This window comes from Molothrus aeneus, chromosome 10 (genome assembly GCF_037042795.1).
Source record: "Molothrus aeneus isolate 106 chromosome 10, BPBGC_Maene_1.0, whole genome shotgun sequence".
Classification (NCBI taxonomy): domain Eukaryota; kingdom Metazoa; phylum Chordata; class Aves; order Passeriformes; family Icteridae; genus Molothrus; species Molothrus aeneus.
Genome location: NC_089655.1, coordinates 18,761,860 through 18,780,356, shown reverse-complemented (window position 1 = coordinate 18,780,356; position 18,497 = coordinate 18,761,860). Strand labels below are relative to the sequence as shown.

The window sequence follows — 18,497 nt, the reverse complement described above, 5'->3', positions numbered from 1 at the left end:
TCACTGCATTCCTGATCCTGATCTGTTTGCAGTGCACAAAGCATGCTGGTTTGTTTCTTTTTTAAAATTTTACTAGGGCATAACATAATGCTAGTCTTTAAGATAAATTATTTAGACTCTAAATTGGGAGGGTTTCCAGTCAGGCATGGGCAGCTAATTAGCACCTATGTTTTGAGCACAGAGTGAACTAGTTCTCTTAAATTAAGTGCCTGAATTCCCTCCATGTTCAATAGGGAGAGATAAATGCCTAGAAAAGCTACTCCAGAGGGAGATTGTGCCTGCCCAATTTAGGCTGTTCCTCAGGAGGCTCTCAAAGGCACCTAGCTTTCCCCCTGCTATATATGGGATTTATTTTAGAAGGACTGGCTCAAAAAGCATCTAAAATTTAGATGTAATTTGCTACTGAAGTGAGTTGGATTGAATTTTGGATTGGATCCATTTTGTTGCCTGAGCCTGATTGAATTACTCATGGCGCTAATTTAGGAAACCCCAAACTACCACTGGGTAATCCCCTGTGCAGTTCAGCATTAAAGCTACTCCTGGGCACTGAGGCTTTTTCCTGTGCTGCCCCCTCAGTGTGTGAGAGGGTGGCAGGGCTGCCTCAGGGACATCAGCTGCTCCAGAAGGCTCAGAGTGAAAATGAGCATGGGGGAAGGCAGGAAACATTGAACTCACATTTCCTACTGGAAAAATGCTATATTTGAACTTTGCTCTGAGAAACTTGTCTGCCCTTTGGGTGACACTGGAAAAACAGCTACAAGGGTCAGGTTGATTCCAGCAGCTTCTAAGTGTTATGCTTAGGTAAAAACACCAGCTAATTTCAAACACTGATTATTTTTATGATACACAGCAATGGTTTCCTGACAGACAGGCTCCCTGCACACACCTGGCACTTTGGTGGCACTTACTGGGATAGGAGGAAACAAATAAATTGATTTCTACTACCTGGCTCTTTCTAAAAACTGATAAATGGAACCCCAACTAAGAGTGTAGGTTATTGTTTTCTAGAGCATAACTGGAACTATTGGCCTGACAGTCATGTCTGTGGATCATTGTCTTGGCAGGATAAGAAGTGGAAGAACTCCTTTCCTGGTTGCAGAGGGTGTTTGGAGAGGGAACTCCTGACAAACTGGGTAGTCTCGTGATAATAGTTAAATTGCAGGAGTTTCGTTTTTCTTCTTTTCTCACTTTTATAGTATGCATATAAAGATTTCACAAATAAAATTACTGCTTCACACACTTTATTTACTCTTGTGTAGTAAGTGTGATTTCTACATTATTATGATTACAATTATTCTTGGCTTTTTGCCCCATCCTTGTGCCAGTGATACATTTATTTTTCTTCTCTGTCACTCTACTATGAATGTATGTCCCAATATAGCTGGCATGAGAGCCAAACATCTGCTTTCCACCAGAAGAGAGAATCAATTCACATAGCACATGGAATAACTGACTTCTCCCTCACCTGAGCTGGGGCAAGCTCTAAAACTGAGATGAGTTCTTTGCATCCTCCTCACAGAGCACTTGGGGGCTGCTGCCTGTCTGGAGCCAGCCCTGCTCCCAGGTGATAACCAAAGCTCTCTGGCCAGGCAGTAGGAGGTGTGGGGTGTGAGTCAGAGGTGACAATTTCTTACCTGAAATCACACAAGCCAAGTCACCCCAGCTGCCAGGGTTTGTGTGAGGCCAGAGAAGCTGTGGGAGGGCGGCTGTAGACACTGCATTGGATATTTGAATTCAGCTGGGTTGTTTAAAACCTTTGTTTATGTTGCATCTCCATAAAGAGCAGTTGCATTGCTGGGTGAAAACTCTTGTGCTCACACCAACAGCCTGCCCGTGTTTCTATGTGCTGACCTGTGCAAGTTATGTTGTACTGTTGTAAAATTAAACATCTCACAGCTCAATGTCTCCTTCCCTCTGTTCAACCTGGTCTGCTGAAAGGAGGTTTAACATGGCAGTTGTGTCTGGCTCCTGCATTTTGGCCTGGCTCCAGCTGAGCACTTAAACTTGCCCTGCAAAACTCAAGGTTAAGCACGTGCTTAACTGTGCTGCTGGACCAGAGCCATGGGGGAAGAGGAGGAGGAAAGTCACTCTTGTCATACTTTAACTGTGACTGACATTTTGGCCTTTACCCACACAGATTTATTATAAATCTGCCAGTTGCATTCATGACTCCATGCTCCATGCACTTCTTTAAGTTAAAGGAAGCTGTTATCAAAAATGGAGTGCCTCTCCCTCCTGGGTGGTAGAAGATTTTATTTCTCATTTAGCCATGAGTTTTCTTTGTGGTGATACCTGGTGATTTCTGTTTTAGCCTCTCCCCTGCCCTATATCATTATCTAGGCTGAAGATCTACAGCAGTGATCAAAGACAACATTTTGTCATCACCATAGATAATTTGAGATCCCTGCTGTATTTTTGCATATGGGCTGTAATTGCTTGAAAACCACATGGATTTTTTTTATTGTCCTCTCTGTGGATTTTTCTTCTCAAACAAAGTTCTGCAGCATATCTAGAGTTAGGCTGTGGTTTTGGATGTGTTACTGTGTCTGTAACAGGTCATAGCAACCAAATCATCAGTTCCTGTTAAATGGCCTTTCCCTGTCATGGCATGTCTGGTTGCTTTGGGATGTTTTCAGCAGATTGGAGAGCTTGAAATTCATAAGCTGTTAGTGAATTGCAATTCAGTAGAGCATTTCACTGAAAAAACAGCAAGTTCAGTGAATCTAGAAATGTAGCACATGGTTTGCAACTCTTTAACAGCACAGTGTATTCATACTTGGAGTATTAATGAATGAAGAGCCAAGAAGTTTCTGAAAAGTAACTCCTATTAATTAATATAAAAACCAGAGCTAAACGTACGTATTATATTATTCACAAAAAAAATTTTGTCCAGTTTTTTTGTCTTTAAGGAATTGTAAGGAATTTTTCAGTTATGAAATGGTATGGTTAATTTTTTTACTTTATTAAAAAAAACACATCATCAATTCTCATGGTAATTTCAAACTAAAATTGTAATTTTGTGAAAAATGTATTTAATTTATGTGACAGAGAGATCTACATAACTTCAGGAAAGCAGCCAATTTATGACTCTTAAGGATATTGTCAAGGCAATTTTATTGTACTCATGAGGATATTCCTGCTGAAATTATGCATATGGCCCTAAAAGCAATAAATGTTGAGCAATATTTAACTTAGAGGTAAAGAATCAATTAATATTTGTACTGCTAAGCATGCATTTATTCATTTTTGTATTTCTTCTTTTGCTCTTCATGTATTTACCCTGTCCTAATAATAGATGAAAAAGAGTTATCAAAAGGACTGAGGATGTGTCCCCTGATAAACTACTCAAAGCTTCTGTAATAAATCAGATTTGAGATGTATAGAACATAGTGCTAATAAATTTATCATTAATCCTTTAAAAAGAATCCAAAAAATAGGATCTCAAGCCTAGTTATCCTAAGATCGGTGGGGGAATTGCCACTGTTCTCAGAAGGCAGATTGGAATGTACAATGAATCCTTGCACTCCAGACTTTGATAACGACAATAATTAAAACTGGGATGATTTTTGCCTTTTTACCTGGACATATTTCACTTGGTTAAAACAGAGAGAATTCTGGTTTAGGTTGGTGTAAAAGAGAAGGGAAGCTAATTGCATCCACAGGAACCTCCCACCATTCTGGTTTAATCTTATTGAGAACACATTTATGCAGTGGGCTGGAAGTCAGTGCAAGCCTAATGCTAAGAAGCTTAGAATGAACATGATTGATTCAAATGGGACTGTTAAGTTTATATGGAAAACTGTGATTATGCAATCAAATCCATGTAGTGAGCCCTTGATACACACATCAGAAAATCTACTAACAACATTGGGAGCTGAATATTAGCTATCTTTAATCTGTTTCCTTTATAAAATTGAATAGAAGCATTTAAAAATCTCCTGTTAGAGACTTAAAAACCCCAAACAACCCACCAAAACCCACAAAAAAGCACCAGAACAAAACAAATATAAGAAAAGCCTAACAAAGCAAGCAAGAAAAAAAAAAACAACCGACTAGACCTAAGCAGAAATATACCACCACTGCCAAAATAAGTAAATAAATGCATACATACACATATACATACATACAAACATACAAAAAAAGCAAATGAAAACCAAAACACCAAAACAGTGGAATTTAGGCAGTGGAAATGTTGGATTATTTTATTCACAAGCCCTTAAGCAAATATAAATGTGCTTAGATCAACTAAGTATTGGCATGCAAATGAAGTTTCCTTAAAAAAAAATAATAGTTCCTACTTTGAATACTAACTAATACCTTATAGACCCTAAAAAAGCCTTAAGCATCTGGTGGAGTTAATTGGGGGGTAGTCATGAAACATATGTCTTTTTCTGACATGTGCTGTAGCCTGCATTTTTCACAGGGGAGGATGAATTCAGGGTGTTTCTTATAATGTAATTCCAGCTTTTAAAATTTCTTCTTTCCAATTCAAATTCTAAACCCTAAGTGTTTTGTGGGCTAACTTTTTAAATTATAAGTGCTTGAGATCAAAACTGTGCTCTGAGCAATATCTGTGTGGGTCCCATAAATTCCAAGTAGGCAGCTCCAATATTTTTCAGATAAAAGCAAAAGTGGGGAATGGCTTTCAGGATAAACTTTGCTTTTCTTTCTGCTGTTGGTGAAGTTTTCGTGGACTCCCATTTCTGTTCTGTATAATCCCAGAGTATATTGGCCACAGGACTTTCATGGACATGAGTCCCTCCACTGCAGTTCTTTCTTTCTGTTGGCTTTATAGGGATCCTGCCATGAGTATCTTTCCAACCTGTGTACTCTGGTAAGGAACCTAAATTAGGTGAGATGGATCTGGGACAAATAACTCCAGTGACACTGTGAGATTTCTTTTGTTTTTGCTGGCAAAGCATTTAAGCATGAACTTTTTCACTGCTCAATAAAGCAGTTAATCATATTTTAAAGTATAAGTCTGGGTCAAAGTGTGTGACAGAATCAGATCCTTTGAAGTTCACTGACCTGTAGTAAATTGGGAATTTCATAGCTGACTGCACAATTAAACTTTGACTTCAGGGCATATTTAGGTTTAAATTTCTCATTAGTAAGTAATTCTGAAGCAAGATTTTTTTCTCCTGACAAATGCAAAGTAGCTGTGAAGAGGTTAAACAAAAGTTTTATTTTACAATTAAAACCAAATTTATGCATGATTTTTATAATTTATTTATCTGCTTCTGGTAGAAGTAATTAGTTCATAGCTTAATATCCAGGTAATCTTTCAACCTTCAGCAAGGTTTCTTACATGTTTTCTAGGTTCAATTCTTATGAAATAAATACCTTTTTTTCATTTGTCCCAGTCTCTTATGAATTAACTTTTAAAAGATAAAGGGAGACAGCAACATGGATAGAGTTATATTCTACAAAATCCTATTAGAACTGAAAGATCACTCTCTTGATGCTTAAAGTATTAAATTTGACAACTACTGAATCCTTTTTCACACCAGTAAGTGTGAAGAAAGTGACTTTTATAGAAGGTAATTGAGACAGGAAGACAGGATTTCAAAAAATAGATGCTGAAAGGTCCATTCAGTTACCAGGAACACTCCTCTGCCTATTGTAGTACACTCATTACTGCTGGGATGGTGATTGAGATTCCCAGTTGCCATATACTGCCACAGCCCCACAGGAGTCTGCAGTACATTTCTGGTTCATGTTATTTGAAGATGTGCCTTCAGTTTTGATTATATAAAACCATATCTGATGGTATAAAATAATCTGTGAATTGGAAACATAATTTAAATTTAATTCACAGCACTTATTCAAAAAGTAGGTGTCATATTTTAAAAGCTGGGCTTTGCTCGGAGCATTACAATGAAATGGGACTATTTATCTGTCTTGTTCTGTGCTGGATATGTTTTTACCACTTTCCAGAGGAACAGAGCAAAGACACGTATTTTAAATTGCAAATTCGGGGGCGTATGTACATTATCAAAAAGCAGATTTAAAGACTCTTCTTTGTGTATCAGATTCCAATTATGCTTCCTGTGGAGTCTGTCTCCACAGTCAGACATGATTAATCATTCTTTCATCAAGGATTTTGGAAATGGGAGATTTCACTTGTTTTTTCTCTTGGGAAAGCCAATGCTCTGTCTGGGCTTGATCCTTTCACTTCAGTTGCAGGTTTTTTGCTCAGGTAGCTGGAAGGCTGGAGCAGCATGGACAATTAGTGCATTAAATGACTCCCTAAGATGTGGACCTGCCCACCCTGGCTTTGGTGGCGGTGGGACTTTTGGAAAGACCAGGCTTTATCCTCCTGACCCATCTGGCTTGGGAAGTTTGCAGTCAGTCTGGAACTGGTTCCACCCCATGAGCAGCAACCACATCCATCTGTTTCACCATGTAGGGAGCAGAGACAGACACTGGGATGGGGATGGCTGGCACAGCAGAGCATGTTCCTGCATGGATGGTGGGGATGGGGGGCTCACATGGACACACTGCAGGGACAGCATCTCAAACCAACACTTCAGCCACAGTCAGGGACAAACGATGGATGCAACGTGGTCGTACAACTGCACATCACACATACATGATGCAGAGATGGCCATGGAAAATACTCACTTTTTCACTTGATTCTGCTTCCTTTTGGCTTCTGCACCCCTTTGGTGCATAGCAGGGAAGTAGGTATTTGTGTTTAGTGGAAGAAATTACACTGACTAACAGACACAAGCATTTTACTCATAAATTTATCATAGACTATTGCTGAGGAGACTGACAGACAGCCACTACAAATGGTGTGTTAAACATTTAATGAACCCAGGCTGAACTCCTGGCCCTGTTGAAGCCAATGGAAGTTTTTGCATGTCAATCTTTTTTGGGGTGCAGTGAAGCTTTAGAGGGGGCGGCATTTTATTTGTGTTTCTAATTGTTTGTTAATCACTTAATGGAAAATTAGAAATGATGCCTTAAACAGAGCATCTTTTTCGTCTGTGCAATTTCTTCACAGACAGAGGAGTTCACCATGAACAAAACTTGGTGTTCAACAGGGGCTGAGGAGGAGGTGCCAGACCTGGTTTCCAAATTAGTAGATGGTATTTCTAGAATGTGTATTAGTGCAGCATATCTGCGATGCTGTGCTAGAGAAGTATGTGCTGGTGTGTGTGCATCTTGGAACTTTCTAAAGTACAGTAGCTCTTATCCTAAATCATGAGAGGAATAAAACAGGACTGTGGATTTCGTTTAAGGCTCTCATGTAAAACCACCTTCCAGCAATTTCCATTCCTGATGAGCTGGAAGCATTTATGTGCAGTAAATATCGGCAGTAAACTAAATGCACTTGCCTGGGGAACAAATTCATGTGAGCAACATGAGGGAATAAAATCCACTCTTATAGAAAGAGTGCTGTGGTTTACAGTAGCGTTCAGTCACTGTCTTTAAGGAGCTAATGGAACCACCAAATTCTTGGTAGCTACTCCAAGGTAGGTGTAAGGTTTAGTGTGGGGATGTACGTCCTTCCTTTGACTGGAGGTGTAGAAATGAAAGCAATGAGATGTGCCAAGTCACATATTCTGATCCAGACCAGGAGCAGAATCCCAGTGAGAGCTTAAGAATGGGATCTGAGATATTGGAAATGACATTACTGTGAACAGGTCGTTTCTTATTTTACATATGCACAGAATGGGAATATTTTATATATGAATTGCAAATGAGTATTTATGGCGTGACAATTGATGACATGAATTAGAACCGAGATTTTACACTAGCTTTAAACAACTTTCTGGTAACTGAACTGGGGAGAAAAAAATGCATTTTTGTTTAAATTTTCACGTCAAACCATCTACACCCCCAATATTCACCCCAGGCTCTTTTCCCCCCTCAGTGAAGCAGCGGGACGGGTCACCCAGTGGGGCCGGGGACTCGCGCGGCGCCCGCGGCCCCCTCAGAGCCCCGCGCTCTGCCCACCTGGGATGCCACAGTGAGGAGGGGCTTTTCTTCTGCAGACTCCTCCCTCGGAATCTCCTTCATCACCATGGCCACAGCCTTATCGGCCGCCCTAGCGCCTTTGCCCTACAACAGTGAAACCAACAACGGCGCCAGGTCAGCAGCGGGCTCCGAACGCCCTCACGCGCGCTCCCGACCCGGCCCGCGGGACCCGGCCGCGCCTGCGCCTGGAAGCAAAGCTCGGTTGGAAGCAGAACACACACACACATATACTGGTTAAAAATAGGAAAAATAATAATAATAATGTAACAAGTGGTCCATCAACCCAATGGTTAAGGAGGCAGTTGGGGTCTAGCCGTGGTCTGGTGGCTTGTTCGAGTTGCCCCAATGAAGTCAACAGGAATCTGGCGCTTTCCTTCTGGGCCAAGGCCTGCTGGAAGTTCCCGCGTGCCAACCTTCTGCAGGATAGGATCCCCAGAGCAGCAGGGGCTGGAGGATCAGCCCGTTGATTTAATTTTAGTTATCCAAGTTTATACCCAAAATACCTCTTTGTGGGTTTTTTCTGTTTTTTCTTAAAAATAGCGTCAAGCGGAATTTTCAAGTAAAGCACAGTTCCTTGTTGTTCACTGAGGCAAACTCTCCCTGAAATTTGAATGTATAATCTGGACCCACAGAGTTTATAGCTCTAGTAACATTTTAAAAAGCAATTTACATCATATAAACAGTCTGGGTTTTTGCTAACAGAACATACGGAGCCAAATTCTGCCATCGTAGGCATTGCTACAGCTCTCCCTAAAATGATCATTACTGTAAGGATTTTTTTTTTAAGCTACACTTTTCTTAAACTTCTCTTAACACGTTGTAAATATTCTGGACAAGGTTAAGATATTTTAACATTATTTAATATAAAATACCCAAACAAAGAGTGCACCAATATTATGTGCCATGCTGTTTAATGCCATTCTTTTTATTTAATGAGGGTCTTTATCATCTTGAGTTCACATGGGTTTCTGTATCTTGATCTTTGGTCTTATTTTAATCTCTGCCTCTTGCAAGTGATAGAGAAGGTTGGAGCTTACACATAAAGTATCACAGCAGAGCTGCATTATACCAGTGACCCTGGGCAGGTCCTTATTATTATACTTTAAAAGCTCCCATTGGTTTCCATGGAAGTTTTAGCTGTGCAAAGACTGCAGGATCTGGCTCCATAAAAGAAGTATTTTACACTGGACTTAAATATATTTAAATCCTTAAAAGTCTATTAACAGAAGGGGTTCTTTGCTAAGACATATACAAGAATTGTCTTCACTAGCAGTATATTCTGTAGTCAAGTAAACCCCCACTATTGCTTATACCAAACTACAGATGATTTCAGGAACATTTCATCAATTGCAGGTAAAACCAATACGTACTATTGCAGGTTCTAAATGGGTTTTATTACTGGTCAGGTCAATATTAGATTAGCTTGCTTGTGCAACACATCACAGATACCCTACAGAGAGTTCTTTGCATGCTGCAAGAAATTCTCAGAGCAGAAGTGTCATAAATGATAAGCATGCTGGACTTGTGATGCCTTTGATATCCAAAGAACTGCAAAGTCATTGTAAAATTACATATATTAAATTCAATGAGAATTACATTTAATTGGTAAGCATATCAAAGGTTCTGGGCCAATTACGTGTTTGTTCATGATTCACATGACATATTCCAGGTCTATGAAGCTTGTTTCCAGTATGACACATGAGCTATCATTAGCTAGCACTAATAGCATGCTATTGGTCTTTATAAAATGTAGTCCTTTTGTGCTGAGTGCTAGAACAAAATCGTTTATCAGCTAGGAAGGATGCATTGGAAAGCATGCAGTGCTTTTTATTTCTTGCAGAGTAAAAACCCACCAAAGCAAAGGTCAGGTCACTTTTTTGAAGACAGAGCCACTTTTTCTTCAAGGTTTCACCTACTGCCTGAAAAGAGTCATGATACTCATATTAGTGCCTGCTGTTCATCCTCCACACACGTAACTGCAAAGCCCTGGGAGTGGCTGACACCAAATATAAAATCTGTCTCACCAGTTTAAAGTGGCCATGCTACAATGGAGAAAAGCAACCCAAAGGATACCTCTGTGCTATTTTTAATGAGCAGACTTAGTTTATTTGCTGGGCAAAGCAAGTGGTTTGATGCTACCTTTTTTTTTTAAAGTTAGCTTTTTAACTTTCCTAAAAGAAAAACACACTTTCCTGTATGAAAGTCAGGTTGACATTTCTGGCTGTTTAGCCTATGCTGTGTGAAACATTTTGAAACTAGAAGTTGGTAACAATTTCCTGGATGCCAAAGAGAAAGCCAATGCAGTGGAATAGTCTAAATTGTCAGATTCTGCTGGAGAGGTACACAGGGGAACAATTCACTGGAAATGCAGCTTTTTATTCTGTTGGCTAGAAATTAAATTGTTGTCCTATGTAAGGTAGGTAACCTTGAAAATGTTGGTCTCTCTTCCCTGTAGTGACCACTGTGTAGCCAATTCTTGCCTATGAAGCCATTAGGCCAAAGAATTGGAGAGAGATAAAACCAGTTTTTCTGTGGTCAGGATGACCTTGTTACTGTTGTCAACTGCAGCCGAAATTATAATCTCCAGCACATTTATTACAATAACCATTAAAGAATTATTTTTTAAGGTGCTATTTACTTAGCCTCTTTTGATATTAAGTGTTGTTTCTTAGGAAGCCAAAGTGCTATATAAATTTACCTGGCACAGCAGTTTATTGCTCAAACCCTGTAATTCTGTAACAACTCATTTTAGACATGCCATAACTTCAAAACAAACAGTTTGTTGGTAGTGGATGTTTGCAAGGTCAGTTACTTTCTCATGTAAACCACAGTTTAACAATTTAGTAAATAAATTTCATCATTCCCTATTGGTTTGCAATATAGAAATGGAAACAATTGTGATGTAGAACATGACAACCCCTGTGCAAATTATGACAAATGTGAATTGATGAAGGAAAAAATGTATTATTTGTTTTAATGGAACATACTGCTTAAGAGAAACTGAGAAAGGTGTCAGTGCTTTGTTATTTGATACATTTAGAAAATGCAGCAGTTCCTTTAGGTAATATCTCCATAGCAAAATAAGGACTAGAGTTCAGAGTATTCCCCTGATGCTAAATATTTATAACAGCATTGGGTTCAAAACTTAATAACAATTTCTCTAAGCTTTTCCTTTGGGATCAGATAATGGGTAGTAATAGACATTTCCATAGGAGTATGCTGATTTAGCAGGATTTTGTAAGGAAATACTTTTATTCTGCTGCTGTTTCTAAATAGTTCCAAATTCAATTTTGTACAAGTCACACTATTTAGATGTGGTACTTAGTAATGAGTATTTAATTAAATTACTGTAAGAGCATCTTAATATAAATTTCTAGTGCAGCATAAAGTTGATTTTTAAAAATAAGTGATGCATATAGCTTTGCAACCATGCTCATCCAGGATAAAGCTTAAAGTACTTGGGACCAACAGATCACCTGCAGGTCCTGATGGGCAGATCAGAATAAACACATGTTCACACTTGAAACATTACTATTTAGTGCAATACTCTATAATTCTGTAATTATTTTCTTCATTACAGTGATTTGCAAATTTGTTCTTGTGCATGAAAAGCCAATAGCCAGTGCTTTGTAAATGTTTAACATTTTGACAACAGTATTTAACCTATAATGATTAATTGCAGAAATTCTTTGTTGTCATCTATGCAATAAAAGGATTTTATCTAAAACCATTTCATAATTATAAGTTTGCTTTTGACAAATATTTATTTACTTGAGTCCTAAATTCACTTTTCAGGAATATTTATAACATCTGTTCTTGTGAGAAAGTGAGCAGAAAGAAATGGAGTGATCAGATTTTCTTTTTTTTTAACATGCATACATGAAGAAAGTTTTCCTTCATTACACAGACCTGTGTCTGTGTCATTTATTTTTCAAGGATCCTACCAAGCTGTTTCAGCTTTAATTGACACACTACAATGCATCCCTGTTCACAGAAATCATCTCAGCACAGGCATGTTTAAATTTAAGCTTCTGTAAAACAGAAGTTTTAAGACAGCTTTCCTTATAAAGAAATTTGATAGATAAAAAGTTTATCTTCAGGCAGTGCTGGTACAGGTATGGCAGGATTATGCTTTCATGGGCATCTCCCTTTCTAGCTGAGGAGAAATAGAATAACATTTATAAATGTAATGCCAAAAAATATGGCCAGATGTCCTGACCTTTCCCACTGGGCTGTTGAATTGAAGTGTTTGAAAACAAAACAAAACCAAAACCCACCAGTTCAGGACATCTTGGAGTACCAATCTGCACTTTAAATATCTTTAATAGGTTGAGAGGGCCTTTGTAAAGCAAACTTTATGAAAGATGATTAGTGAGAACTTGGAGTTTGAGGAGCTGTTGTCCTCCTGTGCCGGGAGAAGGAACAGGGAGAGCTGCAGAACGTGTTGGGTCTGGGAGGCTTGGCTGCCCTCCAGATCCCCCAGCAGCTGATGTGTTAGAGTACCAGCTAAGCAGCCTATTCCAAATGGCTTCATGCTCCACAAATCTTCCTGTTTTGTGCAACTTAAAAATAAAAATGAAGGGGAAAAACTTGGCTTTATTTTTTTAAATCACGCAGCGCTAAGGTTTTTTACCTCTCAAAATGAGCACTCAGAGCTATGCAATGGTACCATGGGAGTTCTAGTCCCCACAATACAACTGAAGCTCTTGATTTACACAGGATCTCTTTATGACTTCAAATTTTTCCCTTCTCAGGCTTTTATGTTCATATTTTCTGCATATGTCTTTCTTCTCATCTATACTTTTTTACTTTTTTCTAGTGAGGTTTTGTCTTGCATCTTATATATAATTAAAAATAATGAAGAAACATATGGTGAGGCAGTTTTATGGATGAATACAAGATTGGTATTTAAACAGAAAAATCTGTTTCATCAGAGCTTGTGGTAGTATTTTTATTACAAGCCTAATAAAGTCAAATATATATCTAAGATAAATGAGAACACAATTCCTTTAGGCAGTGCCTGGTTGGCCATGGTGAGGAAACATAAACAAGCTCTCAGTCCTGAACTGGAAACAGCATTTTCAGGGTTCAGACTAGGTTTCAGAACCTGAGCTTCTATTTTGATGTTGTATTTGGATCATTTGGAACCTCTTATCAAGTTCTCTGTGATTATCCAAACTCTTCTGACTCAGAACTTTCAGTAGCTCATTCTTACAAGATTATGATGAAACACAGACAGAGCTGCTTACAGACAAGGAAGCAGCTATAGGAAGACTTGCCCAAGAAGTAACTTATAGTAAAGCAGATAAATCCATATTGGCTGAGTTCACAATGTTCTACTCCTCTTTCATCCCTTTCCCCGTATTTTCATTCTTATGTTGATGGAATAACAGATTTCAGAGTTGATATGGGAAGACTTTACTGCATTCAGGAAAAATGGCAAAGAAAGGGACAAAAGCTTATAAAAGGCAATAAGCATAAATATTCACGTTTCCCCTCTCTGGGTTGTGTCTTGTTCCCATTTAAATGTCAATAGGGTGGTTAAATTGAGTTCCAGTTTGAGAAGCATTTGCATGGAAATGGCACTGGAAGGGTTCTGTTTATTGACTCAGTAACTGATGCACCGCCTGTGCTCCCTTGAGAGGCTGTCTCAGTCTGAAGCCTATAGATCCATTCCCAGAGCCAAGTGGGACAGCTTCCAAACATCTCTGGTAGAAGCTCTGCAAGACCCATTTTGCTCTCAAGAACTTGTACAAAGTTACCTGACTTAACACATCTGAACACAAATTATGACTGGAAATTAACAATTCTGCCAATCTAACTCATTCTCTATAAGTTAGTATGATTCCTGCAGGCTAAGAGGAGGATGTGAAATAGGGTTTTTTTCCTCTCTTAAGTCAAAGAGTTTTATTTGGGGTATAATAGGGAGTGCACAGTTCGAGATAACAACAAGATAATAACACTGTAATGTTGAAACAATAATGATGATTTAACTGTAAATAATAAATACAGCTGGGAATATCGGGCAGAGTTGGTAAGAAGAAGGAGGTCTGGGACAGAACCAATATTTAGAGGTTGTTTAAGGTTCTGCTCCTTTTACGAACGAGTTATGTAATAAATCTTGTGATAGAAGGCTTGGATGAGAAGTTTTGCAGTCTTTTCTTTCTCTGCAATTGTCATCTTTTAATAAGACCATTGTGAATATGTAGAAACTATTTTTTAGCCCTTATTTGATTGACTTCTTAATAATTTGGAATTGCTTTACCAAAGGGATGAGTCCTTTGACTGCACACTGGTATATGACTTCAAAAATCTTAGGGAATAGCTGCAGGGTTTCTTTCCTCTCTGCTTAGTCTGTGTCAAGGAACTTTGTGAAACCACTGGGTTTAGCAATTGGCAATTTTAAATTTGTTTGGTAGTCTTCAGCAGAGAATGAATGCTGAGGTATTTTCTCTCCCATAATTTGAGTTCCTTTTATGTTGACTTCAGTATCATGATCCTCAGTCATAACATACACATAGCAACAGAATTACTTGCTATTATTTGCTATATTGCCATGATGACGCATGTGCTGAATTAGAATAAGAGATTCCTCTGGTACCAGTGCCAGTGAAATTCCAGGAGATCAGGTCACTTTCAAAATAAACAATTGTGACTAAAGTGCTGTCTGCTGTTTAAATGTTTACTGCACCCATGATGTGTAAATGATGGATTTTGCTCCCTCATTTCCTCCCAGCACATGCTGTATTGTTCTTTGAACTGGTAGGGGTTCCTTACCTCCTGCTACACAATTTTTCTGGTTGTGTTTCATGAAACATTCAGAGAACTCAGACTAACTCTGCAGTCTGTTTAGGAAAAGCAATGACATAAACTGAGAAGTGGTGGTATTTTATGTGGAAAAATCAGCAGCTTATCAGTGAGCATGAATCCAGGATAGTCTTTGTAGAAAATGCAGAATATAAAACATTGTTCCAAGTTAACTGGAAGGCAGCTATTTATTTTATACTTCATGTGTAAAAGACAATTGGAAGTATAACTGTGTCTGGAATATGATGCAAGATATTTTTAAAAGAAAGTTATGCAGGTTCTGATGTTTAAATAGTGTAATCTGCCCTCTGCCAGCCTGGAACATAGAAGAAATATGCATTTTTTCCAGTGTTTACAGACTTTGTTGTTCTTGTTCCAGATATCATTATTAAATCCTGCACTTCACAGTTGTAAACCTGTGTAGCCAGAAAATGCATTAAGTCCCATTAACCCCATAATTTTGTTAGTGTAGACTTTTTCTAGATTGGGCAGACACTTATCAGACATTTAGAATGAGAAAAAGACAGGCAAAGGAATAAACAAAATTTAAAAGAAAGAAATCTCTGACAGAGCTAGAAAAAAGATCTGAATGCATAATAATCTGATCATATCCTACAGATACAATTCTGTGAGAGTTATAAGATAATTTTCAAGTCCTGAAACTGTGATTTTCTGCACAGAAGGGAACTGGTACTCCTCTAAAGAATATAACAGAAATGTTTGTCAAAACTGTTGGAGGGGCATAACAGTTGCCTGTTGTTTCCTCTTGTTTTACATCACCAGATTAGAGTCCAAATTGCTTATTTTCATAGTCAAGGTTTTACTCTTATTTTGGAAGTCCTTAAGGAAGGTGCTGTTTAGGAAAGGTGGAGTTATGTTGAATGAGGGTGACAGCTCAGATGACCTGTTATAAAATTCTGCATATTGTTTTGAAAAATGAGGTCTGTATTTAAATAAGTGAATTGGTATATGTCTCTTGCTAGGTACCTAATCTCAGAACCATTTAAAAATAGTATTAGTTCTTAAATTACTTATTTTGAATGTTCTGGTTTTGTTTATGAAGGATGACAGCTTAGGCACTGAAGACAGTTTGTAATGCATTGTCACTATTAACTTTTATTGAACATTAGAAGGAAAATCTCAGGATTTGAGTTCTATAAATATTTGGTAAACATTATGTGATCAAAATTCATGTCCTCAGTTCAATGTTTTCATACAGATTCTTTCATGGTTTGTGTATAGCCATACAAGATTTAATTCTGTTTAGGATTTTTGTTTTTCTTTGGCTTGCTTGTTGAACACCTTGCTCAAAGGCTATTACAAACAATGAAAGCTTTTATAAACATGAAAAGCTAAAATAGATTTAATCCAAACATAACAATATATGTGATTCTACCATGTAAAAGGATAGAAAGATGATGAGGCAGAGAATTAATGGAACAAAGAAGTATCAAAGGGTAGATGGAAGTTTGTGATCAGGTTTGTTTTGAAGCAGATTGATGTTACTTTCTCATCATCTCTGATTAAACCTGTACATATTAAATAAGGAAAACATATCATACTGGATGGCAGGTTTGAAAAAAACTGATCAGGATAGTTTGTGATTGAAAAATACTTTTAAGGCTTATTTTCTGAAAAATAAGAGTTCTCTCCTGCCATGGTTCTAAATGCTGCAAAGATAAATTTAGCCCTTCCTGTAATACAAACATTTGATTCCCACCATAATATAAATTCTTGATACCCTTGAATTTATTATGTAATTTTTTTGCCACAACCTTAAGATTTGAGTCCTTTCTACAGTGAGTGGTGTCAAAGTAGAACTCTTTTAGCACTTTGGTCATAAAGGGTCTTTATGCTGTATCCTTGACCCAAAATTCATTCTGTCTCTCTTGTGCTGTGTGTTCTTTGCAACAAAGGGTTCAGAACCTGAGTGTACTTACCTCCAGAATAAAACCCTATTTTTAACCTGTGTAGTAGAGTATATTTACCCTCTTATTTTTATTCCCTAAAAAGAGTAAATTATCACTTATCAGACAGTGGCAATACCAGATGAGGAATTTGAATAACAGTGTGGCTGCAAAATAACTTCATGTCCCTGACCTAGACATGGCCTCTGCATGCACTCTCAGCTTCACAATGATCTCATCTGATGTTCCAAAGTATGTTAATGCAGCAAATGCTGCAAATGCAGCATTAACAGCATCATATAAAAGCAGCATTAGCAGCATCATATAAACCTATTTAGAGAGGATTATGCTACTGTCCCTTCATTTACACAGTTTGGAAAGCTTCAGGGAGAAATTCTTAAAATTGAGGTATTATGATTGCGCTCTTAAAAGATGTTCCTAATTCTCTGACGTGCACTGTTAGTGTGGAGAATGGATTTTTCTACTCCATTATTGCAAATACATTGTTATTACAGACATGAAAATGAAAAAAAAAAATTAGGTGCATTAGTAGATAATTACTTTGAGACCTAATCATAAGTTCAGCTGCCTTGGACAACTAAAAGTTTGTTCTAAGCAAAAAATCATAGAATGATTGGAGTTGGAAGGGTTCTTAAAGACCATCTATTTCCAATTCCCTGCCATGGACAGGGACACCTTCTACTAGATCAGGTTGCACAGAGTCCCATCTGGCCTGGTTATCTCTCTTTACTGTTTTAAGATAATTTTTTAGCATAATGGGCCACATCAGTTACATTTGTATAAATCTGCTCTTTTGCATATATTTGCAAGTACTCTATACTCTTTTTTGCTTTGGTGGATTTAACTTCATTTTCATATCAATGACAGTAATTAGCACCTGGCCTGCTCTACAAGGAGCTGAAAGCAACATCTCTATTTCTGATAGCCAGCACATCACTGATATCGGATATTCTCTGTACTGTTCTGCTTGAATAGGCATTTAGCCTCTCCTATCGAAATTTTTTCACCTATTTTAATTATTTTTGCATACTTATATGGTAAAAAGTATCTATTGAAGAAAAGTCAAGAAAATTATGTACTTATTCACTCACTTTATACACACTTTTAAAATGTGTGTTTTATCAGTGTATAATGTTTTATAAAGTGCAGTGTTTTGTGGTCCACTTGGGCTTAGGTTGGCAGGTTCCTCACTAGGGAAGCAAGTTTTCTGTTTTTTTCCTGTAATTCAACAGTATCACAAAATTCAGTTGTTAGCTAGTAGTTTGAGGATGTCTGCAGTGTAATTAAAAAGGTGGTGAGTCCACACTTTTTACAGCAGTGTAGTTTGGCTGGTAGTGTAGCAATTTTGTTTAATAAAAACTCTGTGGGGTATCTACAAGATGATATCCGTGACCAAGTAGTAAAAGCAGCTGGTAACAGCAAATGGCTCTTATGGAGAAATTCTTAATCCTCAAAACATCTTAATTAAGATTTCATATGCAAAACAATTGCTAAATCATCAGTTATATTTTCCAAGAAGCTTCCATTGCGATTACTTTCTTGGGAGGTAAGTGGTGCTACTTGTATTTCAAAACTGGGTTCTGGCAGATACAAAACCCTGTGGAGGTACAGTTTCTCCAGCTAATGGATTGTGCCTCTTCAGCTGGGATGTCAAATCTAGCACCAGTCTGTCCTGTGTAGTTAAAGCCAAACTGAATCTCCCCTACACCCCAGGGCACGGTAACCCAACGCTGCAGAGGTTAAGTGGCCTGACAATCGCATGACAGCTATTGTCAG

At 38.0% G+C, this 18,497-nt stretch overlaps 1 protein-coding gene across 5 annotated transcripts in view; it reads right to left on the bottom strand.

Annotated features, from left to right (window-relative positions):
* PEX5L (peroxisomal biogenesis factor 5 like) overlaps positions 1-18,497 on the bottom strand; it is a 102,494-nt gene that overhangs the window by 32,145 nt on the left and 51,852 nt on the right. For 2 of the 5 annotated variants that reach the window (XM_066557049.1, XM_066557051.1), the window contains exons 2-3: positions 7,966-8,070; positions 6,625-6,663 (exon numbers count right to left, since the gene is read on the bottom strand). The exons of 1 other annotated variant lie outside the window; for it this stretch is intronic. In XM_066557049.1, coding sequence (XP_066413146.1) covers positions 6,625-6,663; positions 7,966-8,070 — 144 coding nt within the window. The remainder of the gene's footprint in view (positions 1-6,624; positions 6,664-7,965; positions 8,071-18,497) is intronic. 2 more of the 5 variants (XM_066557050.1, XM_066557052.1) reach the window with 1 other exon arrangement.